Below are 21,181 nucleotides of genomic sequence, written 5' to 3'. Positions count from 1 at the left end.
TATCAAGACTGGGGGTGGAAACGGATGAAGGATTTGAAGAGAGGTAATAAGGTAGTACGATGGACAGCACAGAGTTGTTGCCCCTCAATTTAACGATAATGTAGGTACCTTATCTTGATGACCCGCCTAGGCACGTGTAGGTCCGTCCCTGCCGCTTACTCCACCGGGTCCGAGAAAGAGTGGGTTGCATAAATAATTGACTACCAAACTTCAATAGGCGGTAGGTTCACCTACATTAAAGGGGACTCCTACTATATCAACCTTACGAACTGCTTGCCTACTAGATAGAAACTACCTATCTCATTTTTGCGGTACTAATTATTTTGTAACATGGCTTGACCGATGGGTACAAGAATAGGTAGTAAAGACAGGATATCTTATGCGAACTGTTCAGCCAAAAGCCTAGGTACTTTGAGACGTCTATGTTCAAGAACAGAATTTGTACCATGTACAGAATCTGGGTAGGTGTCGTAGAAGCGAATGGGGATGGCTGTACAACATGACAGAATAATTGGTTCCCGACCGACTCCTTGCTTTGCATGCTGCAATGCTTCGCTCCGCAAATATTTCCGAAGCCAGTGGAAAGAAGAAAGACTCTTTTTCAGGCCGTAAAAGTCGTCAGAAAGACCTGTTAGTAATGAGACGTGACAGCTCGCGACTCAAAAATTCACTTGGAACCTCGGGTGCGTCCGAATCGTCTCTCCATAACGGAAGAATATCCAGCTGACTGGGGCCATTGCTAGGGCGATAAAGGCAAGAAGAGAATTGCCCCATCCAAGGCCCAATGTCTTGTACATCTGGGGTCCCGCCAGCGGCAAGAATGCGCCCATTAAACTTCTCATCACAGAGTTAGCAGCAAGTGCCGAAGCCGCATGCAAATGGAAGGCATCGACCAGATAAGTCTGGATAGGCATGAAGGTCGCCAACATGCCTAGACCGACAAATGCCGTGCCGATGATGGGCATGATCCAGTGGACACCGGCCTCGGCGGACCAGCCATACCAAAAAAGACCTATTGGGATCACGGCGCTGCCAGGTATCAAGGGTGGTAGACGATATTCGGGTTTCATGCCGCCCTTCGCCGACATTCTCTTGACCGTCTTGTCGGACAAGGCGCCGAATATAATAAGCCCGAACACAGAACCGATGCCAATGCCCAAGTAGCTTAGCCCGACGGCCCCCTGGCTGAAGCCATACTTGTCTTCAAAGACTTGCGTAAGGGTAGTGAACAGTAGGTAGAGGTAGCCATAGATGATCGCCAGGTAGAGAGACAGGACAAAGACGATGGGCGAAAAGATCAGCATTTTGCTAGGTCGGATGATGGCAAGCCAGAAATATTGGCGCATGGAAATCCCTTTGTCGAGCTTCGACCGTAGGGCCAGATTGCCGGTCTCCTTCTGCAGGCGCTTGGTACGTCGTCGGAGCAGGACTGGCTCGTAGGTTTCGCGCATGAAAATAAGGGAAAAAATCAAGGCCGCACCGCCCTGTAACTTTGTCAATACCCCTACCCGAAAGAACGAGGACGACGCTTCTTCAACTTACCGCAATAGTGATGAGCCAAAACACCCAGCGCCAACCAGCACCTTCTCCTAAATATCCGCCCGCCACAGGCCCTACCACGGGACCCAGGAGCGGACCCAATGCAAACAGGGCCATTGCGATGCCCCTCTTTTCCTGGATAATCAGATCTGCAATGGAGCCGCCGCCAATTGTGAGGGGGCAACTACCAGCAATACCGGCCAGAAGGCGGAATGCCAGCAGGGCGCCAATGTTAGGGGCCAGGGCGCATCCCACTGACCAGATCACGAACATGAAATTGCACACGTGATAGACGGGCAAGCGACCATAGACCTCTGACAGAGGGGCCAAGAATAGCGGTCCGACTGCGTAGCCCAAGACGTAGATGGACACAATGAAACTCGCAATAGTCGAATCGGTCGAGTGAAACTCGTCCATGATCAAGGGTACAGCGGGTGCGACCATGGACGATGCCAACGGCGTTAGAAATGTGACAGAAGATATGACAGCGATGTTCGCCCATTTCTTCTTCTCCGTCCAGTTGAGAGCTTTCTCTGGGTCCGTCGGGCCGTCCCAGTCAACGATATTGGGGTCCTTATCGGCAACGGTGAGTGGCGGTGACTTTTCGTCGGCGTCTTCCGTGGTGTCAATTATAGGGATACCTCGTTCCACGTCTGGATCAGGGCGGTTGGTGGACGAGATTTGCTCCTTCTCCGACAATGATGTCGCATCAGTAGAAGAGAATGTGTCTTCGTGGTCTGGGAGTCCATGGTTGGACCCGCCATGATTGGGAAGCTGAGAAGTTGCCATGAGCTCTAAATGCCATAAAGTCAGCCTTCCTCTGCATAAAGGGATCCATGATGCCGCATGAGGGTTGCAAATTGGGGCAGGCCTTGTGAAAAGATAATGAGCAGCGTACCAAGGACGTTCTGTGGCTTTAACCCAGGACGATGCGCCCGTCAGATCTGTATGGTGGTCACAAGGATAAGACCAGTTCTCGCGTTGCTGGTGGGTGTTGTTATGCGGGGGGGCGTCTTGGGACCAATTCTGGGTGACTGGGAATGTAGCAGACAGAGTGAGAAGAAAGGGGAAATGGCAAAGAACGACTGACTGGAATGAGTTCGATTCCAGGGATGGCTGCCCGACCAAGAGCCCATCTAATATACCTGTCTATGAGTGCGATCCCCGACCCCTTTGACTCCACCATTACTCTTCGGCTGCTTTGTTGATACCTTGGTGGTAGCGGCTCCCGGAAGATGCACACTGAGAAGTGTTCCATGGACAAAGATCCACCGGCACTCCGCCTTTCACCCTCCACGGAGCGGCATCGGGCGTCTCCAGTATCCATAAGTCGTATTTTACGGACGATCTCGAGCCATGGACTATCCGATGCAAATCACAGCAACACCGACATAGATCCCTCAGCGGACATAGCAAGAGCCTGAGGTGACTACACACCAGTGAAAGGATTTGACCATGAAGGGCAATCAAATAACCATTTGCTTATGAATCTTCATAAAATATTATACGGATAATGCAAGCCCACCAGCTCGTATCTTATCCCTAATTGGAATAGCCGCTGCGGTGCTCTATACCTTTGATTGGTTCATGCGGGGAGAACAAGCATTCGGCCGGGAGATCTTGTTCACCCCGCTCCAAAGTACCGCGGAGATTCCGTGCAGTGTACTTACCTAGTAGTGTGTCAGTGCTGCCCCGTGGACTCTCCGACGTCCCCCAAATCTGTACGAAACAAGCAACGAGACATGTATAACCAATGTGGACCAGTGTTGCATCAGAGAATATTCCGTACGTCCACCATGTAGGTTTTGAAGACCTGTGCTGCTAGCCTTGATGTGCTATGGATGGTTAGTGCATTGGGAAGCGAGAGCGGAAGCTTTGCCCAGAGGAACGGGCACAAGGCTTCCGAAGTCGGAAGGCTGTCGCATTGGGCCGCGAAGCTCAGAGGCTTGCCCAACAAGGGGGCAGAAGGCTATCCCAAGCACGCTAGAGCGCATCAAGGGGCACGGTGGCGATGCTACCAAGCTGCAGCGGCAGATTCGTTGGACGGCCTAAGTCGTTGAAGGACGACGGTGCGCGAGAATCTAGCGACACCGCAAAGCTCTGTGCCCGATCTTGTAGTCTGAATGTGCCACGCCCTGCCTATATAGCGTAGCCGGCTGACGAAGCCTGGCGAGGTTCGCCAGCGGCTTCAAAAGTCCCATTCGAGAGCCGGCGCAGACCCTGGGCGGAGCTCTGCCCCGGGTTGATCCACGTCACATTGTGACCTCGGGATTTCAGGAAGGCCACTGTCTCGTTGTTGTAGGCATACTCGAAAGAGACCTGATTCGGGATGAGTTGGTCATGCAGACGAGGCTCTGCCAGCGCTTGCGGCACGGTCATGTTCCGATCGAGCACATGCACCAGGTTCTGAATGGTCGCCGTGATGATCCGCGAGCCGCCAGCTGCTCCAATCACGTAGTACAGGGTCCCATTTGGGAACTCCACAATTGTGGGCGAGATCGATGACAGAGGTCGCTTCCCTGGGCGGATGTAGTTGCTCGGGCTGGGGACGTAGCCAAAGGCGTTGGAGGAGCCGGGGATGGAGAAGTCGTTCATCTCATTGTTCATTATCACGCCCGTCTCCGGTACCATGAGGTTGGATCCGAACAGCAAGTTCACAGTTGTGGTCAACGAAATGGCCAGTCCTGATGCGTCCGCGGTCACGATATGGGAGGTGCCCGGAGTTTCCAGGGACTCGATTCCAGATGGATTGTAGGCGGATACGTTCAGCGTTGTGTAGTCGGAGATTTTGCGTCGAATTTCTGCTGCCGACTCGGGCCTCAACATGTCATCTTGGTAGGCGGATAAGTTGGCCACGAACGATGGATCTCCAAGGTTCGTTCGCTCTCCGTATCCAAACCTGATCGCCTCATCCATTCGGTGCGTACTTAGATTGACCTGACCGGCGGCAAAGAAGTCCGTATACCCTTCCAAAGTCTTCATCACAGACAGCGCAACCTCTCCCGAGCTCGGCGCACTGCAGCTGAACAGTCGATAACCACGGTAAGTAATGTTGACCGGTGGTCGGATTGCCACGGTATAGTGAGCTAAATCCTCCAGTGTCATCGTCCCGTTCTGGGCCTGCAATGCAGCGATGGTAGCCTCTGCGATAGGTCCCTTGTAAAAGGCATCTGGCCCTCTCTCTGCAATTGCCTCCAACGTGTTCGCGTATCTCTTGCGAGTAATAGTGTCACCCAAACCGACCAAAGTCCCATTCGGAGCAAAGTCAAGAGCCCAATTGGGGTCATCCACGAGGAAGTTGGGTACCTGCGCAGAAGCATTTGCCGATTTCATGTACCTCACAAGGTCCTGTGTCACCGGCCAACCATATCTTGCGGTCTTGATTGCACCTTGCATAACTTGTTTCCATGGAAGCTTGCCATAGTTTTCGTGCAAATGCGCCAGACCCCGAACCTCGCCTGGGACGCCACTAATAGGTGTCAGTATGCAAGTCCTTTCGTTCCGAAGCGGTTGAGCGCATACCTAGCCAGACCGCCGAAAATGCTGGCATCGGTGTTGTTGTTGTACATGTCCTGGAAAGCGGCAGCTGGCGCCGTTTCTCGGAAGTCTATGAATTCGTAACTCCCATTCGCACTGCGAACAATCATGAAGCCTCCACCACCAACGCCGCTGTGGTACATGCCAACCACGCCAATGCAGAAGACGGTGCTAACCAACTGGAAGAGTTCGTTATTGTGGGAACCGGTTGTTGTCTTGATAACACACTTACTGCGTCGGCTGCATTGCCGCCCTGCCGCAAGAGATCTATGCCAATTCCACTGCAAATACTGCTTTCGCTGGCCACGGCGCCCATTGAATCGGGCGCATATTTTTGGTGCACGGTGGGCACCGGATTGGCCCCGACCTGATTCAATAAGGGCGGCACCGCCAAGGCACACGCGAGTTGCAGTAGCGACAACATCATAAGAGGGTAGAGCAAGGCCGTCGAAGTAACAAGACGCAACGAAGGAAGAAAGGGAAGCAGAGAGAGCTTCGTCGCCATTCTGCAGGTGTTGATCGTGTAGCTCTACCTCCAAGCTCGCCAGTCCAAGGGTAGACCCCTGCGAACATCGGCTGGCTCTAGACGAATCCAGGAATCAGCAGAGCTCTCCAAGCTCTGGGCCACTTAGAAGATGGTGGGAGCACGCGAGCGTTCCCACGGCTTGCACTGGCGGGACACCAAAACGGGAGTACTCTGTCGTGCACAGCGTCGTTGAGCAAGAATGACGCAACCAAAGCCACGAGCAACCCCCGGTCACTTGGGTTAAGGATGGTTACAGTGCATAACGATCGACAACTCTCTAGTATGGCGACGATTCGATGGTGATAAGACAGCAGAAAGGAGCGTTCTGATAGCAAGCTGCCAGCTGAGTATGTATAGATACAAAGATAGAAGGTGTGTTGCTTCCTCTGTTTAGACGGCACGCACCGAATCTTGTCTTCGCTCCACCGGCGGTGATAGATACGATAACGAGACTGCTTCGATCACTCGGTATGAAGGGTGCCAGATAGTGAGTCAGGACAAGTACTAGATAAGGTACCTCACCTGAAGATGGGAGTTCGTATCTGTGGATAGGCGGAGTTGACCGCCTTTTGCTCAACCTGGAGTAAAGATCTTAGGTACCTTAGGTACCTTATGGCGCCCCGCGGGAAAGTTTTTATGACAGGGTAGGCATAAACCGTGGTTTATTATAAGATGCGGAGTTTATACTAAAAAACGAATGTCACGAATCGTTCATCGGGGTCACGATATCGATCAGGGTTTCCTGATGTGTGGGAAGGCAGGAGGACAGTATTCCAGGGCACAAGGGTAAGTCAGAACGAAAGCTATCAAGGCGATGGTAACGTCTAGCTTGTGAACGAAATTGACTACGAGAGACTATGAACTGCTATGGAAGGATGGAAGACTATATAGACATAAGAGACTCGTAGTGCTCTGCTGTGCTCTGTTGCTCTATTGAGAGCAGTGCTGTGCTCTGTTGCTCTATTGCTCACAGAGCACAGCAGAGCAATACAGAGCACAGAGCATAAGGTGTCACGTGACTCTGCCTTGCCTCGCAAGGCTTTCACGTGCTCCTTCGGCAATCCTGCCTTCTCTGGCCACTGTTCCTGGTTGGATGTCGTGCCTGGCCTGCCTCTGCATGAATCCTAAAACTTAGGCTTAATTTATGCCAAAAAGTTACAGTGGGAACTCTACTAGGTAGTAGTGACACTGCATAACTTTAAGCCATAAGTGCCTGAGGTTCAAGTTGAGACCTCATTTAGGCACCGCAGGAGGTATGGAAATAAGGTATATCACCTCCGGCACCTGTGCAGCAGGTTACTAGTAACCATCAAGCAGGGCATTGAGGCTGGACGATACACCTGTTGTCTGCAGGGATGATAGGGCATTCATCAGGTCGTCTTCGATGCCGACAGAATCTGGTCGGGCCCTGGCACAGCTCGAGCGTGCGTGCCTGGATGGGCTGTTCGGCATCTGAAGATTTATACCCATGCAGATATTCCTTATGTAAAAGCCACTGGGACTGTCCTACAGTACGTATTGGCTTTTGCTGTCAATCCCTTCACCACTGAAGGCTATCTCTCCACTGGCATCTCTGGCAGGGTTGATTTGCTTTGATTTCCTCTCAAGAGCAGCTACTCTGTAGTTAGTACGTAGTAGATGCCAAAGAAAAAGCGTTGATCATCCTTTTCCGGGGAACGCCTGGCGGCGCCTTCACAGATGTCACCATGACCGGGGGCTCCAGGCTCGCTCCAAGCTCGTCCGTAATTCCTAGGCTCAGCTTCCCTCTAGCGCTCGTTGTAGTCAACTCTCGTCGCTGTGGTCGCTTACTACGAAGTTTGTGACAGAGATAGACAAGCAGTGCTGGAGCACTAGCCAGATTTCATCCCAGGCCGATCGCTGCCGTAATAACCGAGTATGATGTCAATGGCGCTGCGGGTGGACCCTGGCACTTGAGTCTAGAACATTTGATGGACATGAGATAATTCCCCTTTAGGAAATCTGGACGTGTCACGTCTCACGCCCCTCACCGTCCAGTGAGACTCCAATTTGTCGTTGGACGCCTCAGCTGTATCTAGCATTCCTATATCTCTGGCTGGATGGCTGCGGAATCCGGGAAACGCAGACGCTTGTATCACAATAATCTCACGGCAGGCAGCTGTGTCGTGCTGTAGTTGATCACGGCAGCTGCTCACAGACTAGCTGGACTGATGTGTTCTGCCTCAAGTTTGGGGTGCGTTGGTCGGATCAAACATATTTGAGTCCCACTACTAGGTACTACTAACAATACCTTAGATGAGGAGACTAATCATCTAGCGCCTATTCCCCACTGCCCACTACCCACTAGTACTACTCTCGCCTCACCGTTCTCCCTTTTTCTTCAGGACATCGACTCCAGTCAACTGGCTTCCTTGGGACCTGGCCTCCTTAGCCTGCGCCCCATGCGGTCTCTCGTGGTCCAGATGCGTTATCGCCCCGATCCTTTACTCAACTGCGGGACTCATGGCGCGGTCGTCGACGGACGAACTCCCTCCCTACCTACCTCGCTGGGTGCTCACACTGTACTCGATCAATAAGAATAATATTTCTCATGATTATCAACATCGTCGCCGGTGAGACTGCCCTTCCCTCTTGGATCCACCTACCATCGGCGCCGGTGAGAAGACTAAGGTACCTCCTGGACACGGCTGTTTCCATCCTGCCTATTGAATACCTTGAAATGCAAGGGCAATCTTGGAGTCCAATTGTATAGAGCAGGCACACAGGCAATGATACTCTCCGAAACTGGAGAAATGATTAGATACCAGGCAAATACAGGCTCCGATGTCTTGTTTGATAAACCAGACTGAGGTACCTACGTATTGTGCCAGCGGTTTCTCTTCCGGTTCTAGATCACTTTGCGTGGATGCCGTCGCCAGAATGCACCGGGATATTAATATGTACCCTACAACTACGTCGTCGACGGCTGCCAAACTAAGATACTAGTAGCATGTCTTGGGCTCCGAGTCCTTCGAAACGTCAATTAGTGCTTGAGGGGACCCGTCAAACTCTGCATCATATTTCCTGAAGACCTTTTGGTCCCTTGTGATCCGTCCGCCCATGGATATGCCTCCCTTCAACCAATCATCCGTCAGCATCGGTTGTGCGCTGGTACAACTCCTCTCGGTACGCACAGGGCCTCAATCTTGCCCTCGTTTCCTTCCCTTCCCTGCCTTAGTTGCACCCTTATTAGACCCTGGTTGTGGTTCTCTTCTCACTTGAACCCTGCAGTGGCATCCCCAGACTTGCTAATCACGCACACGCTGGCCAGGCGTCTTCCATCTGCTCTTCTGTTCACGCCGCTTCATCGACATTTTCAAAGCATAAGCATTAGATCTTTCATTGGCGTCCATCTACCTATCCTCCGCCATTGCTAAAAAAACCACCGACGCCAGGTCAGACTATTCCTCGCTTTCTTTCAGCCTCACCTCGGCGGCTACATCCTCTCGCCGACGACCCGGCGTCCCACGGCTGTCCTGTCCGCATACGAACTGTGCCGCCTGCCTCGCACCACGGCGTGTCAATCCACTCCTCCAAGCATTCAGTCCACCATTGCCGCCGGCCAGTCCTTGAACTTGGTGCGGTGAAATTGGAACATCTCGACTTTGGAGAGGTGATGCTGTTGGCGAGATCCAGGCACACCCAGGGGATATATGCGGTCGCTCTGGTCTGGATTATGCATTCAGAGTAAGAGTACAGCTCTTCAACTGGCTCGAAGCTCCTAAGATATCCTTTCATCTATTGTCGGGCCGCCGGTCGAGCCTGGCACGTGAAACTGGACTGCCAGTGATGGCTCCAGGGGTTGACAACCCATGCTCGTCACCCATCATCGAGCGACGGTCACTCTGTCTTTCATCTGATGTGCCTAGCACACCACTGCAATATGGGGATCATGGCTTCATCCAGACTATAATCAAATATTTCCCCTCTGCCGAAAACAACGCCATCGAGCAACTGGTACGTTTGAAGAACGAACTGAAGGATGCGGACACGGAGGTCTTCTGGAAGAAACTGATGGAAGGCATGACGGAAATATGTCAAGCACAATGTGGCTTCGTCGCGAAGAGAGTCTTGCCTGATGGTAACAACCGAGTAGCGGAGACACCCCCGGTTGGGGAGCGAGGCTCGTGGCCGTTTGGCGTGGCCTTATACTATAACGACGGTGACAAGCAGAAAGGCATGCACCGCGATTACGAGCACAAGGCTCGGGGAGCGCTTGGTGCCCAGTTGGAGCACGACAAGGTCTTCCTCATTCCCGAGCAAATGAGCTCCTTCATCACCCACGACTCCGAAGTCCTTCCATTCCCGGTCGAGGGCTACTTGGCAGTTCCCCTATTCCACCACAATAAGTGTTTTGCCCATTTCGGTATGATGTGGACGCAAGAAGGCTTGGACCGACGCAACACGTCATGGAGTTACACCGAAATGCTCCTGCATTCCCTGGAAGATATGGTCACTGCGCGCCTTGTCAACGGCCGAGGCCAGCCAAAGCCTCTACCTACTCAAACTGGAGCGATGGGCCATGTCATCCCCCAAGCAGTCATCACCCCTGCGACCCAGTGTCTTAAACCCTTTGCTAGGAGTCTCTCACACGAACTACGAACGCCAATGCAAGGCGTAGTAGGCATGCTGGATGTGATGCATGCCACCGTTCAAGAACAGCTTGAAGGTCATCTCCATTCTTCCACTCGACGTGTGTTCCAGACATTGAAAGAGAATATCGAAACCGTCCAGGACAGCGCCAAGCGAGCGGTCGAGGCTGCTGACAACGTTGTCCATGCCTACGACATGGACATGCAAATCCCGGATACTCCTCAACACGAACATGAAAATCCCGCCGTCGCCTCCGCAACCACTGGGTATTTTGACTGCAAACCTTCCATGCTCATCGAAGGCAGTGACATCCATGTCACATCGTACAAAAGACAGCGGAGCAGTCCTACGTCCTGGCATTTTGGCAATGCCACCAAGGTCCGAAATCTTGGTTCGTCCACTCGCCTCGATGTTTCTCCCAGAAGTGCTTTGCCTCAATTTTTCCCGCCGTCTACCTTGACGCCGCAAACGACCGCCTCGGATGATCCCAGCCCTATGGTTTTTACACCCATGCAAGATCGTTCGACACCAAGCGGGTTGACCACCCCGTCGACAAGATTATTCGGCGAGCTCGACACACTGCCAACTCCAGGGATCAAGCAATGTAGGATCCGAGACCTGATACCCCTGGTGATCCATGAATCTCTACGGGTTGGAGGTAGGCCAGATTCAGCTATTGGAGAGCCCACGGGCTTTGGAGAGAGGATAGTCGTCAGGACACGGTCATCGAATGGCAATGTTTCACGAAGGACGGTCGAGTGGGCGGTTGCTCCGGATGTCCCACAGACTCTGCTTGTGGATGAACGTGATCTGGCCAAGTTGGTATCAGCTGTGTTTCTGAACGCCGTCAAATTCACGGATGAGGGGTTTATAAATCTCAATTTTCAGCTCTCAAAAACTCTACGATATCTGATTGTCAATATCAGAGACACAGGCGCTGGCATCCCCGAGGATTTTCAACCCGAGCTATTCAAACCCTTCTCTAGAGAGGACGATACTCTGACACGCACAAAAGAAGGGCTCGGGTTAGGTCTTCTTGTTGCCAAAGGTTTGGCACGACGACTGGGCGGAGATCTTAATCTGATCAAATCAGCCGTTCATGGACCTGACAAAGGTTCCGAGTTCGAGATCAAGGTACCGCTGGACCCGACCGATGGAATCAGTCGGGCTTCTAGCCCAGGCCTTCGAAGCCCGGACGCGTCCAGAAGTGTCTCACGCCCGCCGACAACCTCAAGGCCGTTGGAGCCCGCTCCGCAGGTATCAGCCTCTGGAACAGCCCAGACCACGGTTCCAAAAGGTTCCAGACCCCTGGTCCCGTCAACTGTGACCAAGATCCACCAAAGCCCTACAGCGACTGGTGAAGCCGGCCGCCCTCGTTCCTCCCCCCGGCTCCCATTGCATAGGGACTCGTACGATCGAAATCTGGCGCAGAAGCATCCGCTCACATTTCTGGTGGCTGAAGATAACAAGATCAATCGAAAGCTGCTCGTGAACATGCTAGGAAAACTCGGTTACAAGGATGTGCACGAGGCTTTTGATGGTAAAGAAGCCGTGAGAGTTATGCGTGAGATTCAGGACGGGGGCAGCAGATACGATGGCTCCAATGGCAGGCACCCCAGAAAGAAGGTGGATGTGATTTTAATGGATCTCTGGATGCCTGAGATGGATGGCTACCAGGCCACCGAGTGCATTCTGGACATGTTTCGGCATTCGGATGGTCGCAACGGCTCCAACTCCGAGCACGCGGCACCACCGATCGTGTTGGCTGTCAGTGCTGATGCTACCGAGGAGGCCATCGAGCGGGCCACCAAAACCGGCATGGAGGGCTTTATGACCAAACCATACAAGTTGACGGATCTGCAGAGATTGATCGTTGAATTCTGTGGCAAAAGCGATGGTGTCAAGGGTATGGCTTGATTTATATGAAGATATATATATACAGATATATCAAAAGAGGAGGACAAGACCTCCATGTTCATTCGGGTCAACCCATGAGCTTTTTGCGACTTGGAGTTTTGTATATGTATTTTTGGATGCACTTTTGTATGTGACGACGGCATGATGGGACGGATAGACCTGATAAATGAGATAGATACCTGTAATCGAAACTGACTGTCACGAATAGCAGGCCTACGCTCGCCCAGGGGGCTGCCCTGGCAAAATGGACTCGAATACAGGTACCTATCTAAGGGATTCTGCCTAGTAACTCTGGGCCTGTAGTTGATATCTGAGTATATTGTGATATATTTACGCGATCCCTCATTCAGCATCGTGTTCAAGCATGGACCAATTACAACTGGCATCCAACAACAAGTCTCAGGACGTAGTGAAGAATGAACAGTGCGCCGCTTCCGTTCCATCAACCATTTCATCTCATCTCGCTATACTTCTTTGACCGTCTGAAGTGATTGTACCTAATCAATTGCGCATCAGAATCAAGCACTGTATACTGCGGCAGTTTCTCTACGAGGACCTCCACCCTCCCTTACCGATCCGTACGACTAGGCGCCACCGCGCCATCAGGCAGCCAAATATGCCTACGCCCCTGGACAAAGCGATGCAATCGCGTGTACGTGGCTTCTTCCACCCTCTTGCCGGGGGAAATCCTGCCCTTGCTCGCCTACTCGGGGCTACCAGAAGATGCGGCGATTCTTTCACAATATCTTACTAACCGTACTTCAGCATCTATTCTTCGGTGTGTCTCGCCCTGCTGGCGACTGCCTCTGCAACAGCCCCAAATCGTTTTAGGCTCAAAATCACTCCAGATGCAGAGGTGTCTAGGTGTTAACGCCGAAGTCGTTTCTTGTCTTTCTAGGGTTTGCGGGCCTAGTCACCATGGCGTCGTTATGGAGTATGTGGGGAGGTGATATGTTCCCGGCCGAGAAGGACCCCAAGGGCGGTATGTTTCTCCCATCCGACGTTCTTTTGTCTATTGCCCTTTTTCAACCTTCTCACTGGTCTTGTGGTTCAGATCCCAATTACTGGACCGAGAGCGAGCTCAGACGATGGCTGAAATCGGTGAGTTTGTCATGGGTTGCACCAGGCAGAATTACACCCGGCAGAGGACACGAATAACTCGTTCCTAGCGAAATCTGGAACCCGACTCGAAGATGACCAGAGCCGAGCTGCTGGAACGCGTCAAGGCGAATCTGAGGCCAGACTCGAGCGCCTAAGCAGAAGTGACGAGGTTGGAGAGGCAGAGCAGGAACCACGCACGGTGCGATCGTGGTTACACGTTATAATTGCCTTCATAACGCCACATTTACTATCGCACGTGAGAGGACTGTGAAGTGCGCTGACTATGGGTGGCTGGCTTGCGGGTGGGCAGTACCTCATGATGACCTTCCGTTTGATATCGATCGTGTCATCTATGACATACGCGCAGCCGATGAAGCTCATGTACGGCATCCCTTCGGCCCCCTTCGGGCGACACAGCAGATTGCATGGGTTTTGAATGTATTCGGGAGTCCTGGCGGCGTCGCAAGAAGCATCATGCTCGATTGCTTGGGGCGAATGAGTGTTCGCCCTCCATCGATCCTTTCATCGTTCGATGAGCGAGCTAGAGTCGACATGATCGTGAAGGAGGCTGTTATTCCTAATGGGGCTTGACATGGAGCGCATGATGTTCATGAGTTTACTTGACTATGACATGTAGCAACATGGAGAATATATTGCGCATTAATTGTTCATCGAGGCCGTACTTACCACCTACCTAGGTAGGTACGTTGCTACTACTAGTAGTAGTAGTACATGCTACCGTTGGTATCGAGACAGTTGGGGAAATCAAAAAATGTGCGGAGACAAATGTGGACAGCATCACATCACATCACATACCCAAATTAGCCATGTAAATTCTCACCATATAGAGTACAGTCAGTACACAGCAGCCTTTACCGTCAACTTGTATCACGGCTTCAATCCACAATTCTCGACATCAACGTGTGCTCGCTCTTGCTGGCGCTGCCACGCGGTCGAAAGAGCTATGCTGGCCATTGAGCACCACGCTCGAAGCTTCTTTCTCCAATGTCGAGCTTCTGCGCGGTGCATACCTCTGCTGTCGACCCGTCCTACTCGAGTCCTGCAGAGACGCGGATTCGCAACAGTCGTTGAACCGACCCCTCCATCCCGTACAGCTCCGGAGACCAAACCATATTATGTGACGTCTCCTATATTCTACGTCAACTCGGGTGAGTGTCGCTCTCTGTCACGTCTTCCTTCTCAGCACTACTAACTGCGGAGTGCCCAGCACCTCACGTCGGCCACCTCTATACTCTGGTCCTCACGGACATCCTCAAACGATGGGCGGTTCTCTGCGGCGATGAGAGGGCGACTCTGCTCACAGGCACAGACGAACATGGCATGAAGATTCAGAAGGCCGCTCAAAAAGCAAACACCGATGTGAAGTTGTTCTGCGACCACCATTCGCAGCAATTCAAGGCGCTGTGCGACGCCGCCAATATCAGCTACGACCGTTTCATCCGCACCACCGACGAGGACCACAAGGCTGCGGTTGCGCACTTCTGGACCGAGCTGAATCACGCGGGTTATATCTACGAGGCCAAACATGAGGGATGGTACTGCGTCAGCGACGAGACATTCTACCCCGAAACCCAAGTTCGGAACATCCTCGACCCCTCAACCGGCGACACCAAAATTGTGTCCATTGAGACAGGTAAAGAGGTGGAATGGACGTCCGAGACCAACTACCACTTCAAACTGTCGGCTTTCCAAGAACCACTGTTGAAGTATTATTCGGAACATCCCAAAGCCATCATTCCAAAGCAGCGTATGGCATTCATCTTGAAGGAGATCCAAAGCGGCCTGAATGACCTCTCGATTTCACGCCCGACCTCCCGGCTGCAATGGGGTATTCGAGTCCCTGGCGACGAGAGCCAAACAATCTACGTGTGGCTTGATGCCTTGATCAACTACTTGACCATGACAGGATATCCTTACCATGACAGAATTGATCCGAACTGGCTCTGGCCTCCGAACTGCCAGGTCATTGGTAAAGATATCATCCGCTTCCATACGGTCTACTGGCCGGCCTTTCTGATGGCTCTGGACCTCCCCCTCCCGACCCAGTTTCTCACCCATGCTCACTGGACCATGAACAATGCAAAGATGTCCAAGTCTGCCGGTAACGGAGTCAACCCCTTCTTTGCCATGGACCGGTACGGGGTAGATAGTATCCGGTTCTACATGGCCTATAACGGTGGCATCGTGGATGATGCCATGTACGAGAACTCAAAGGTTGCAGAAACATACAAACATATTCTGAGGGACGGATTGGGAAATCTACTGCATCGCGTGTTCAAGAGCAAGAACTTCAATGTTCGCGAAGCCGTCGAACTGGTGGGTGAAGACCAGGACGCCTTTTCAGAGTTCCTATCCAAGGATGAGCTGGATGGACATGGCGACGATTTGAAGTCTCTCCATGTAAGTATCAAACAGCTGTGCAAACAGATCACCTCGACTCGGAATCATGTGAGAAAGTGGATGGCAGAACCAAACCCGCGGACAGCGGTCAATCTCATCACTGAGCTGATCAGAAGCGTACGATTTCGCGTTGCCCCTTGCTGAAACAGACCAGTATGCTGACACTGCGCGCAGATGAACAAATTCTTCCACAACTCTGCGTTGTGGAAACGGATCAAGTCGGACGAGGCCAGTGAACGGCGCATTGCACAGTACGGCCTCTATGCCAGCGCCGAAGCGATTCGCATCATCTGCATACTGCTGCAACCATTTATGCCGGAAAGAATGCAATTCGCGCTCGACCTAATGCAGGTCCCAGATTCGAAAAGGACTTTTGCGTACAGTCAGCTATGCGCCGATTTCACCTATGGGCCGCCCGCGGTAGAGCCTGGCATCAAGGGATCTCCAGAAGTCATCTTTCCGGTTCTTCTGTCTGCCAACTAAACAGCGTCGGAATGCCGTATATGTACCATGATTATAGAACAACCGCACCGCTTGTGGTTCGAAAGGAGGCCATTCGCTGACGCAAAAAGAAAATATCTCTTCGCCAAACAGTCCGGGATTCCTGGCTCCACCCAACTACACAAGTAGTGTCAAACCGCTGCGAGCGCCGATACCAACGTCTCCAATATCGCGGCGCATAGCGCTCGGGCTGGCCAATCAAGGGCACGAAACATTCAACTAACCTCTCGTCCGACGTATCTCTAATCCGGGGGGTCCGTCGAAGCCTCGCCCTGAAGTCCGCTCGGAGAAAGGCGCGATATATCCCATCCATGCTTCACTATGCTCCTACATTTTTGGCACCTGTTGTTGCCAGAAAATAAAGTAGGTCATGATGCAGCAATGTCATGTTAGACGAGTCGAGCGGCTCTTCCTCTTCCACCGCTCGACTAATTCCAACGAGCAGCACGTCCTTCTCATGGGACGAGACGGCCATCTGAATGGAAGTTGCTTCTGGACGTACTGCAACCATGGGCTCGTTGGGCGATGCAAACAATAAGAAACCTTGGGTCGAAACCCCATTGCACGAATCACCGACTCTTTCCCGTGCCGCTGGCTGGTACAAGACACACTGACTTCTTGCGCTGCTGTTCATCGGTACTAACATGTCCACATAGCCGGATATTCCTGAAGCTGGAGAATCTGCAGCCTTCTGGCTCCTTCAAATCTCGAGGTATTGGTAACCTGGTCTTGACCGAAGCGGCTTATCACAAGGCCATTGGCAGCACGCGACCTTTGCACTTCTTCGCCTCGTCTGCCGGGAACGCAGGCCTGGCCGCCGTTTCCGCAACCAGCGCTCTCGGATACACCTCTACCGTTGTTGTACCTACGACCACCGAGGAGTCCATCGTCGAGAAATTGAAAGTCAATGGCGCCAGCGAGGTCATTGCACATGGCCCTACGCTCTTGGAAGCGGATCTATATCTGAAGGAGGTGGCAATGCCTCGTGCGGAGGCCAGGGGCGAGATCCCTATATACGTCTCACCATTTGACAACGAAGCCATCTGGGACGGCGCCGCGACCATGGTCGAGGAGATACATCGGCAGATGCCCGACGGCGAAGCGCCTGACGCCATTGTCTGCTCTGTTGGCGGCGGGGGCCTTTTGGCAGGCCTTGCGAACGGAATGGAACGCGTCGGTTGGGGGAGCGAAGTGCAGCTCCTTGCTGTCGAAACCAAAGGCGCCGATTCACTGTATCAGTCCTGGCAAGCTGGTCAGCTGGTCACCATCTCCGGGATCACTTCCATTGCCACCTCCCTCGGAGTCGTTCGGGTGTGCCAAAGGGCTTTCGACCTCCTGGCGCGCAAGAATGTGACTAGCCTTGTGCTCGAGGACGCCGAGGCCGCCATGGGCTGCTGGCGGCTGGCGGATGACGAGCGCATCATTGTTGAGCCCGCCTGCGGAGTCAGCGTGGCGTTGGCGTACGACGACCGCCTGAGGCAGGTTTTGCGCCCATTCGACAAGAACAAGAAGGTGGTGATCGTCGTGTGCGGCGGCAGTAAAATCTCCGTGGACGCCTTGGTCCAATACAAGGCTCAATATGCAGAAAGGGCGAGGGAGCTGGCGGCGCAATGGGCCGGCATGTCGGGCTAGCCTTCTGTTGCTGGTTAGTGGCCTTGGAATGATGGGATATCGCTACCATCGCATGCGGTGAAGTAGGGGACCAACAAGACAAATTGAAGCCTGGCTGACGGGGCTCATGCTCTTGGGGCGCGAATTCGATAGAGAGCAGCCGACTTTACAGGATTTCTTTTGCGTTGGTGTATAGATAGTTCAACAATTCGATCCATATACGTCCACCATCGCTGTTCCGGGACCTGTCTAGAACTTTCTGGTATCTGGCGAGATTTTCCCTTATTGTCATCCGTCCACTCTCGTCTCACACGTCTCGGAGCGTCTTTTCTCGTCCTGCTACGCATCTTCAGTCCAAATCTACCAGTACAAAGGTAGCTTGTGACGAGTCCCGAGCCCTGACTTAGTATGAACAGGGTGGCGTAGACTTTGGGGTCGAGTATAAAGGAATGGGTTTCTATTGTGGTCATCAAATCGGTGACAGTGGACGTGATAGAGAAACTGACTGCGGACTGTAGTCTTTCCGCACGTCGGTCTGGTGTAAATAGTCTCTAGTTCAGGTCTATGTCCATACGCACCCGAACGATGAACAAGTGCAATGTAAGCCCAGGCTCATCAGGCTGTGCCCAGGCCAACTGCACGAACTCTGCTATACAATATATGCATCCATGGCGTTCGACCTTTGCCCAAGTCCCACAGTGTCAATCACAGTATCCAGGCGCTTTGGCTGACCCGCCGGCAGCCCACTGCTGCACGGTCAGGACCGTGGTATAAAGGCAGCCCACAAGCCCAAAAATGCAGACCACATAATCCAACCCACGCTGCCATGGCTTTCGAGCTACAGCTCTCAAGTGCAACATCGGTGGATACACGTATACCAACGGCACACACGCGAAACTGCCCACCAAAGCAACGAACTTGTCCAGATCGCCCGCTCCACACCATCCGACGAGTGCACACAGGCAAACCAAGAAGAAGCGGAATACGTTCTTCTGCCATTTGATGTAGGGGTTGTACTTTCCCGAACGGCTGAAGAGCTCGTTCTCCATGATTCGGACGGCCGGGAACAGTTGCAGTGGTGTGCTAAGCAGGATGGCGACGGAATACAGGAACTGGACGACGTTGACAATCTTACTGTCCTGGGGCAAGTTGAGGATGACGACGGTCTTCGTCTTGGACCCGTACGCTGCATACGACAGCGCTCCGATCGAGGTGAAGAGGATGGTCACAATGACCATGACAATGGCAAGAACGCCTGGGAACTTCTGAGGGTTCCTCATTGACTCTTGAATCGGAATGATCAGGCCAACACCCTCGAAAGTGAAGATTGCCGTGCCAATGAACAGGGTCCAGGTCGATGGATTGAACAAGGCGATGTCGGCCACACCTCCCTGATAAACAATCTCGGAGATGTCATAGTAGTACAGATAGATCAGCCCCAACATGATGAAAGCATCGGCAATGAGAGCAGTGAAGCCGAGTTTGCTGATGTCCCGAATCAAGCTCAGGGGCAAGAAGATGATCAATTGCATCAAGACCATGTACTTGATGTCGATGAAACTCTTGCACTTCGAGACAGCAAGCACGAATGCTTGCAAATTCTCCGCGGTGAAGACAATGTAAGCCGAGACAAAGCCAATCTGACTGAGTACGATCGAAGAAAGAATCAACTTTCTCATCCATTTTCCGTACAGAATGCCTCCCATCTCACCAAAGGATGCCTCGACCTTGTTGCGGGTGTTGATGAGAAGAATGAAACAGTGGAAACTCAGAGCGGCAACCCCCAGGAGGACAAGTGACGAAAATAGCATACCTCCGTTCAGGAATGCACGGGGCAAGAAGAGCACACCGGTACCCACAAATGACTTGAGAAGGAGTAGAGCAGCATTGAAACTGCTGTTGTTACCTCCCGAGGGCCTCTCCTTGTGCTTCCTCTTGCGGAGTGTATGCGTGCTGGACGCCAGCAGAGCACTATCTTCGCCGGCTTCTTGGTCGCTGCCTTCGTCCCAGGCGTCGGAGGAGAAATACTCGTCCGGTCCAAGAGCTTCGTCGTCTTCCTCCAATTCTTCACCCGCGAAGTGCCCGTAAAGTGTAAGAAATTCCAGGAAATTATTGGTGAATAGCTTAGGCTTAGCATTTCTCGTGGAACCTGCACCGTCACCTTGTCCCGCAGATGCTTCAGCATCCTGGTCTTCACCTCCAGCACCCGGACTTTGCACGGCTCGCCGCAAATAATGGCGGCGGAAACCCCCTGGCACACGGATGTTCTGAATGTCAAGTACTTCACTTTCTGGTTCCGGTCGCGGGGCACTGAAACTCTTGCTTCTCTGCGAACGACCTGGGGGGTTTCCGGCCTGGTCTTCGGCCCAACGATAAACAGCCCGTGTCATGTCTCCCCCTTGCAAACGGAGGCTCGAGAATTCATCAGGGCCAAGGCCAGTGCCCGGCTCGTTTAGATCCAAGCGGAGAGCACGCCCATGCCGGGCGGAACCTTGATCTGGCTGCACCAGATGGCGCTTTACCACTTCCGGATCCTCCGTAGGTGCTGGACTTCCAGACGGCTCTCGAGCATCGAAAGACCCATAGTTGCTCCTCGGTATTCTCTCGTGATTGCCTAGCCCACCTCTTGCCGTCGCCGACGATTGTCTTGAAGTGGACTCGGTCGATGGCACAGGAGGCGTCCTCCCCCTAGGAGGGGTGCGGTTGTTTTTATCTGCAAGAGCTGTGGAAAGGGCAGACTGGCCCGGGCCGGGTAGAGAGCCCGCACTGTCAAGTTTCGGAAGGTTCGAATCGGGGTGGTGGTCGGCCGCTATTTGCTGAGGAGTAGGGACCTGTTGAACACTAGGGGTATTGAGACGATGAGGGACAGGTGAGGACAACCGGGCTATGGAAGCCTGTCGAGAATGTTGAGACGAAGGAACCGGGGAGCTTGTTGCCGGAGAAGAGCCTCGACTCCTTGGACGGATCTCTAATGGTCTGGAAGCCTGCGACGACATGGAGAAACGGGATGAGTCAGAGGACTTCGCAGCGACATATATTGGGTAGAATACGAGATTTGGACTGAGGTCGGCTGAAGATGAAATAAGCAAAGGATTGAAAGTAAAGATTTGAAAGTGCACTCCGAGCTGGAGCAGATGAGTATATCACAGCGGAAACAGATGAAAGCCGATGCTCGTAGGTTGTACCACAGCAGGCTTGTGAAGACGGTTTTGGAAGGAGAAATAAGAGATGGGACTAGATGTCAGTCTATGGGTCTGTTTCTCTCCCAATGGGCAGTGGGTGCGACAGCTTCCAGGCAATAATAAAGAGCCAGCGCCCCTGCTAAGCATGACGCAGGCATCCTACGGCCAACTATAACAGCCCCATATAGGCACGATAGGTCCCGACCCACCGCCTCCTTAGCCTAGCTACAGTACC

The 21,181-nt window shown here is 52.8% G+C and overlaps 7 protein-coding genes across 7 annotated transcripts; 4 read left to right on the top strand and 3 right to left on the bottom strand.

The window, feature by feature from the left end:
- Positions 1-659: 659 nt before the first annotated feature.
- Positions 660-2,328, bottom strand: A1O1_01618 (uncharacterized protein; the record flags this gene model as incomplete). Its single annotated transcript, XM_007722531.1, has 2 exons — positions 660-1,484; positions 1,543-2,328. 2 exons carry the CDS (start codon positions 2,326-2,328, stop codon positions 660-662), a joined length of 1,611 nt encoding a protein of 536 aa, XP_007720721.1.
- A 1,350-nt stretch (positions 2,329-3,678) lies between these two features.
- On the bottom strand, positions 3,679-5,500 carry A1O1_01617 (gamma-glutamyltransferase; the record flags this gene model as incomplete). Its single annotated transcript, XM_007722530.1, has 3 exons — positions 3,679-5,008; positions 5,062-5,255; positions 5,309-5,500. The coding sequence occupies 3 exons, from the start codon at positions 5,498-5,500 to the stop codon at positions 3,679-3,681; spliced, it is 1,716 nt and encodes a 571-aa protein (XP_007720720.1).
- A 3,909-nt stretch (positions 5,501-9,409) lies between these two features.
- On the top strand, positions 9,410-12,130 carry A1O1_01616 (uncharacterized protein; the record flags this gene model as incomplete). Its single annotated transcript, XM_007722529.1, has 1 exon — positions 9,410-12,130. One exon carries the CDS (start codon positions 9,410-9,412, stop codon positions 12,128-12,130), a length of 2,721 nt encoding a protein of 906 aa, XP_007720719.1.
- Positions 12,131-13,048: 918 nt separating this feature from the next.
- On the top strand, positions 13,049-13,386 carry A1O1_01615 (uncharacterized protein; the record flags this gene model as incomplete). The annotated part of the gene is made up of 2 exons (XM_007722528.1): positions 13,049-13,231; positions 13,300-13,386. 2 exons carry the CDS (start codon positions 13,049-13,051, stop codon positions 13,384-13,386), a joined length of 270 nt encoding a protein of 89 aa, XP_007720718.1.
- An 809-nt stretch (positions 13,387-14,195) lies between these two features.
- A1O1_01614 (methionyl-tRNA synthetase) lies at positions 14,196-16,135 on the top strand (the record flags this gene model as incomplete). The annotated part of the gene is made up of 3 exons (XM_007722527.1): positions 14,196-14,400; positions 14,460-15,769; positions 15,827-16,135. 3 exons carry the CDS (start codon positions 14,196-14,198, stop codon positions 16,133-16,135), a joined length of 1,824 nt encoding a protein of 607 aa, XP_007720717.1.
- Positions 16,136-16,662: 527 nt separating this feature from the next.
- A1O1_01613 (uncharacterized protein) lies at positions 16,663-17,785 on the top strand (the record flags this gene model as incomplete). The annotated part of the gene is made up of 2 exons (XM_007722526.1): positions 16,663-16,751; positions 16,810-17,785. The coding sequence occupies 2 exons, from the start codon at positions 16,663-16,665 to the stop codon at positions 17,783-17,785; spliced, it is 1,065 nt and encodes a 354-aa protein (XP_007720716.1).
- Positions 17,786-18,465: 680 nt separating this feature from the next.
- A1O1_01612 (uncharacterized protein) lies at positions 18,466-20,760 on the bottom strand (the record flags this gene model as incomplete). The annotated part of the gene is made up of 1 exon (XM_007722525.1): positions 18,466-20,760. The coding sequence occupies one exon, from the start codon at positions 20,758-20,760 to the stop codon at positions 18,466-18,468; it is 2,295 nt and encodes a 764-aa protein (XP_007720715.1).
- Between the last annotated feature and the right edge of the window lie 421 nt (positions 20,761-21,181).

This window comes from Capronia coronata (assembly GCF_000585585.1).
Source record: "Capronia coronata CBS 617.96 chromosome Unknown acBCG-supercont1.1, whole genome shotgun sequence".
In the NCBI taxonomy this organism is placed as follows: domain Eukaryota; kingdom Fungi; phylum Ascomycota; class Eurotiomycetes; order Chaetothyriales; family Herpotrichiellaceae; genus Capronia; species Capronia coronata.
The sequence above is the reverse complement of the archived record's forward strand: the minus strand, read 5'-3'. Positions and strand labels throughout refer to the sequence as shown.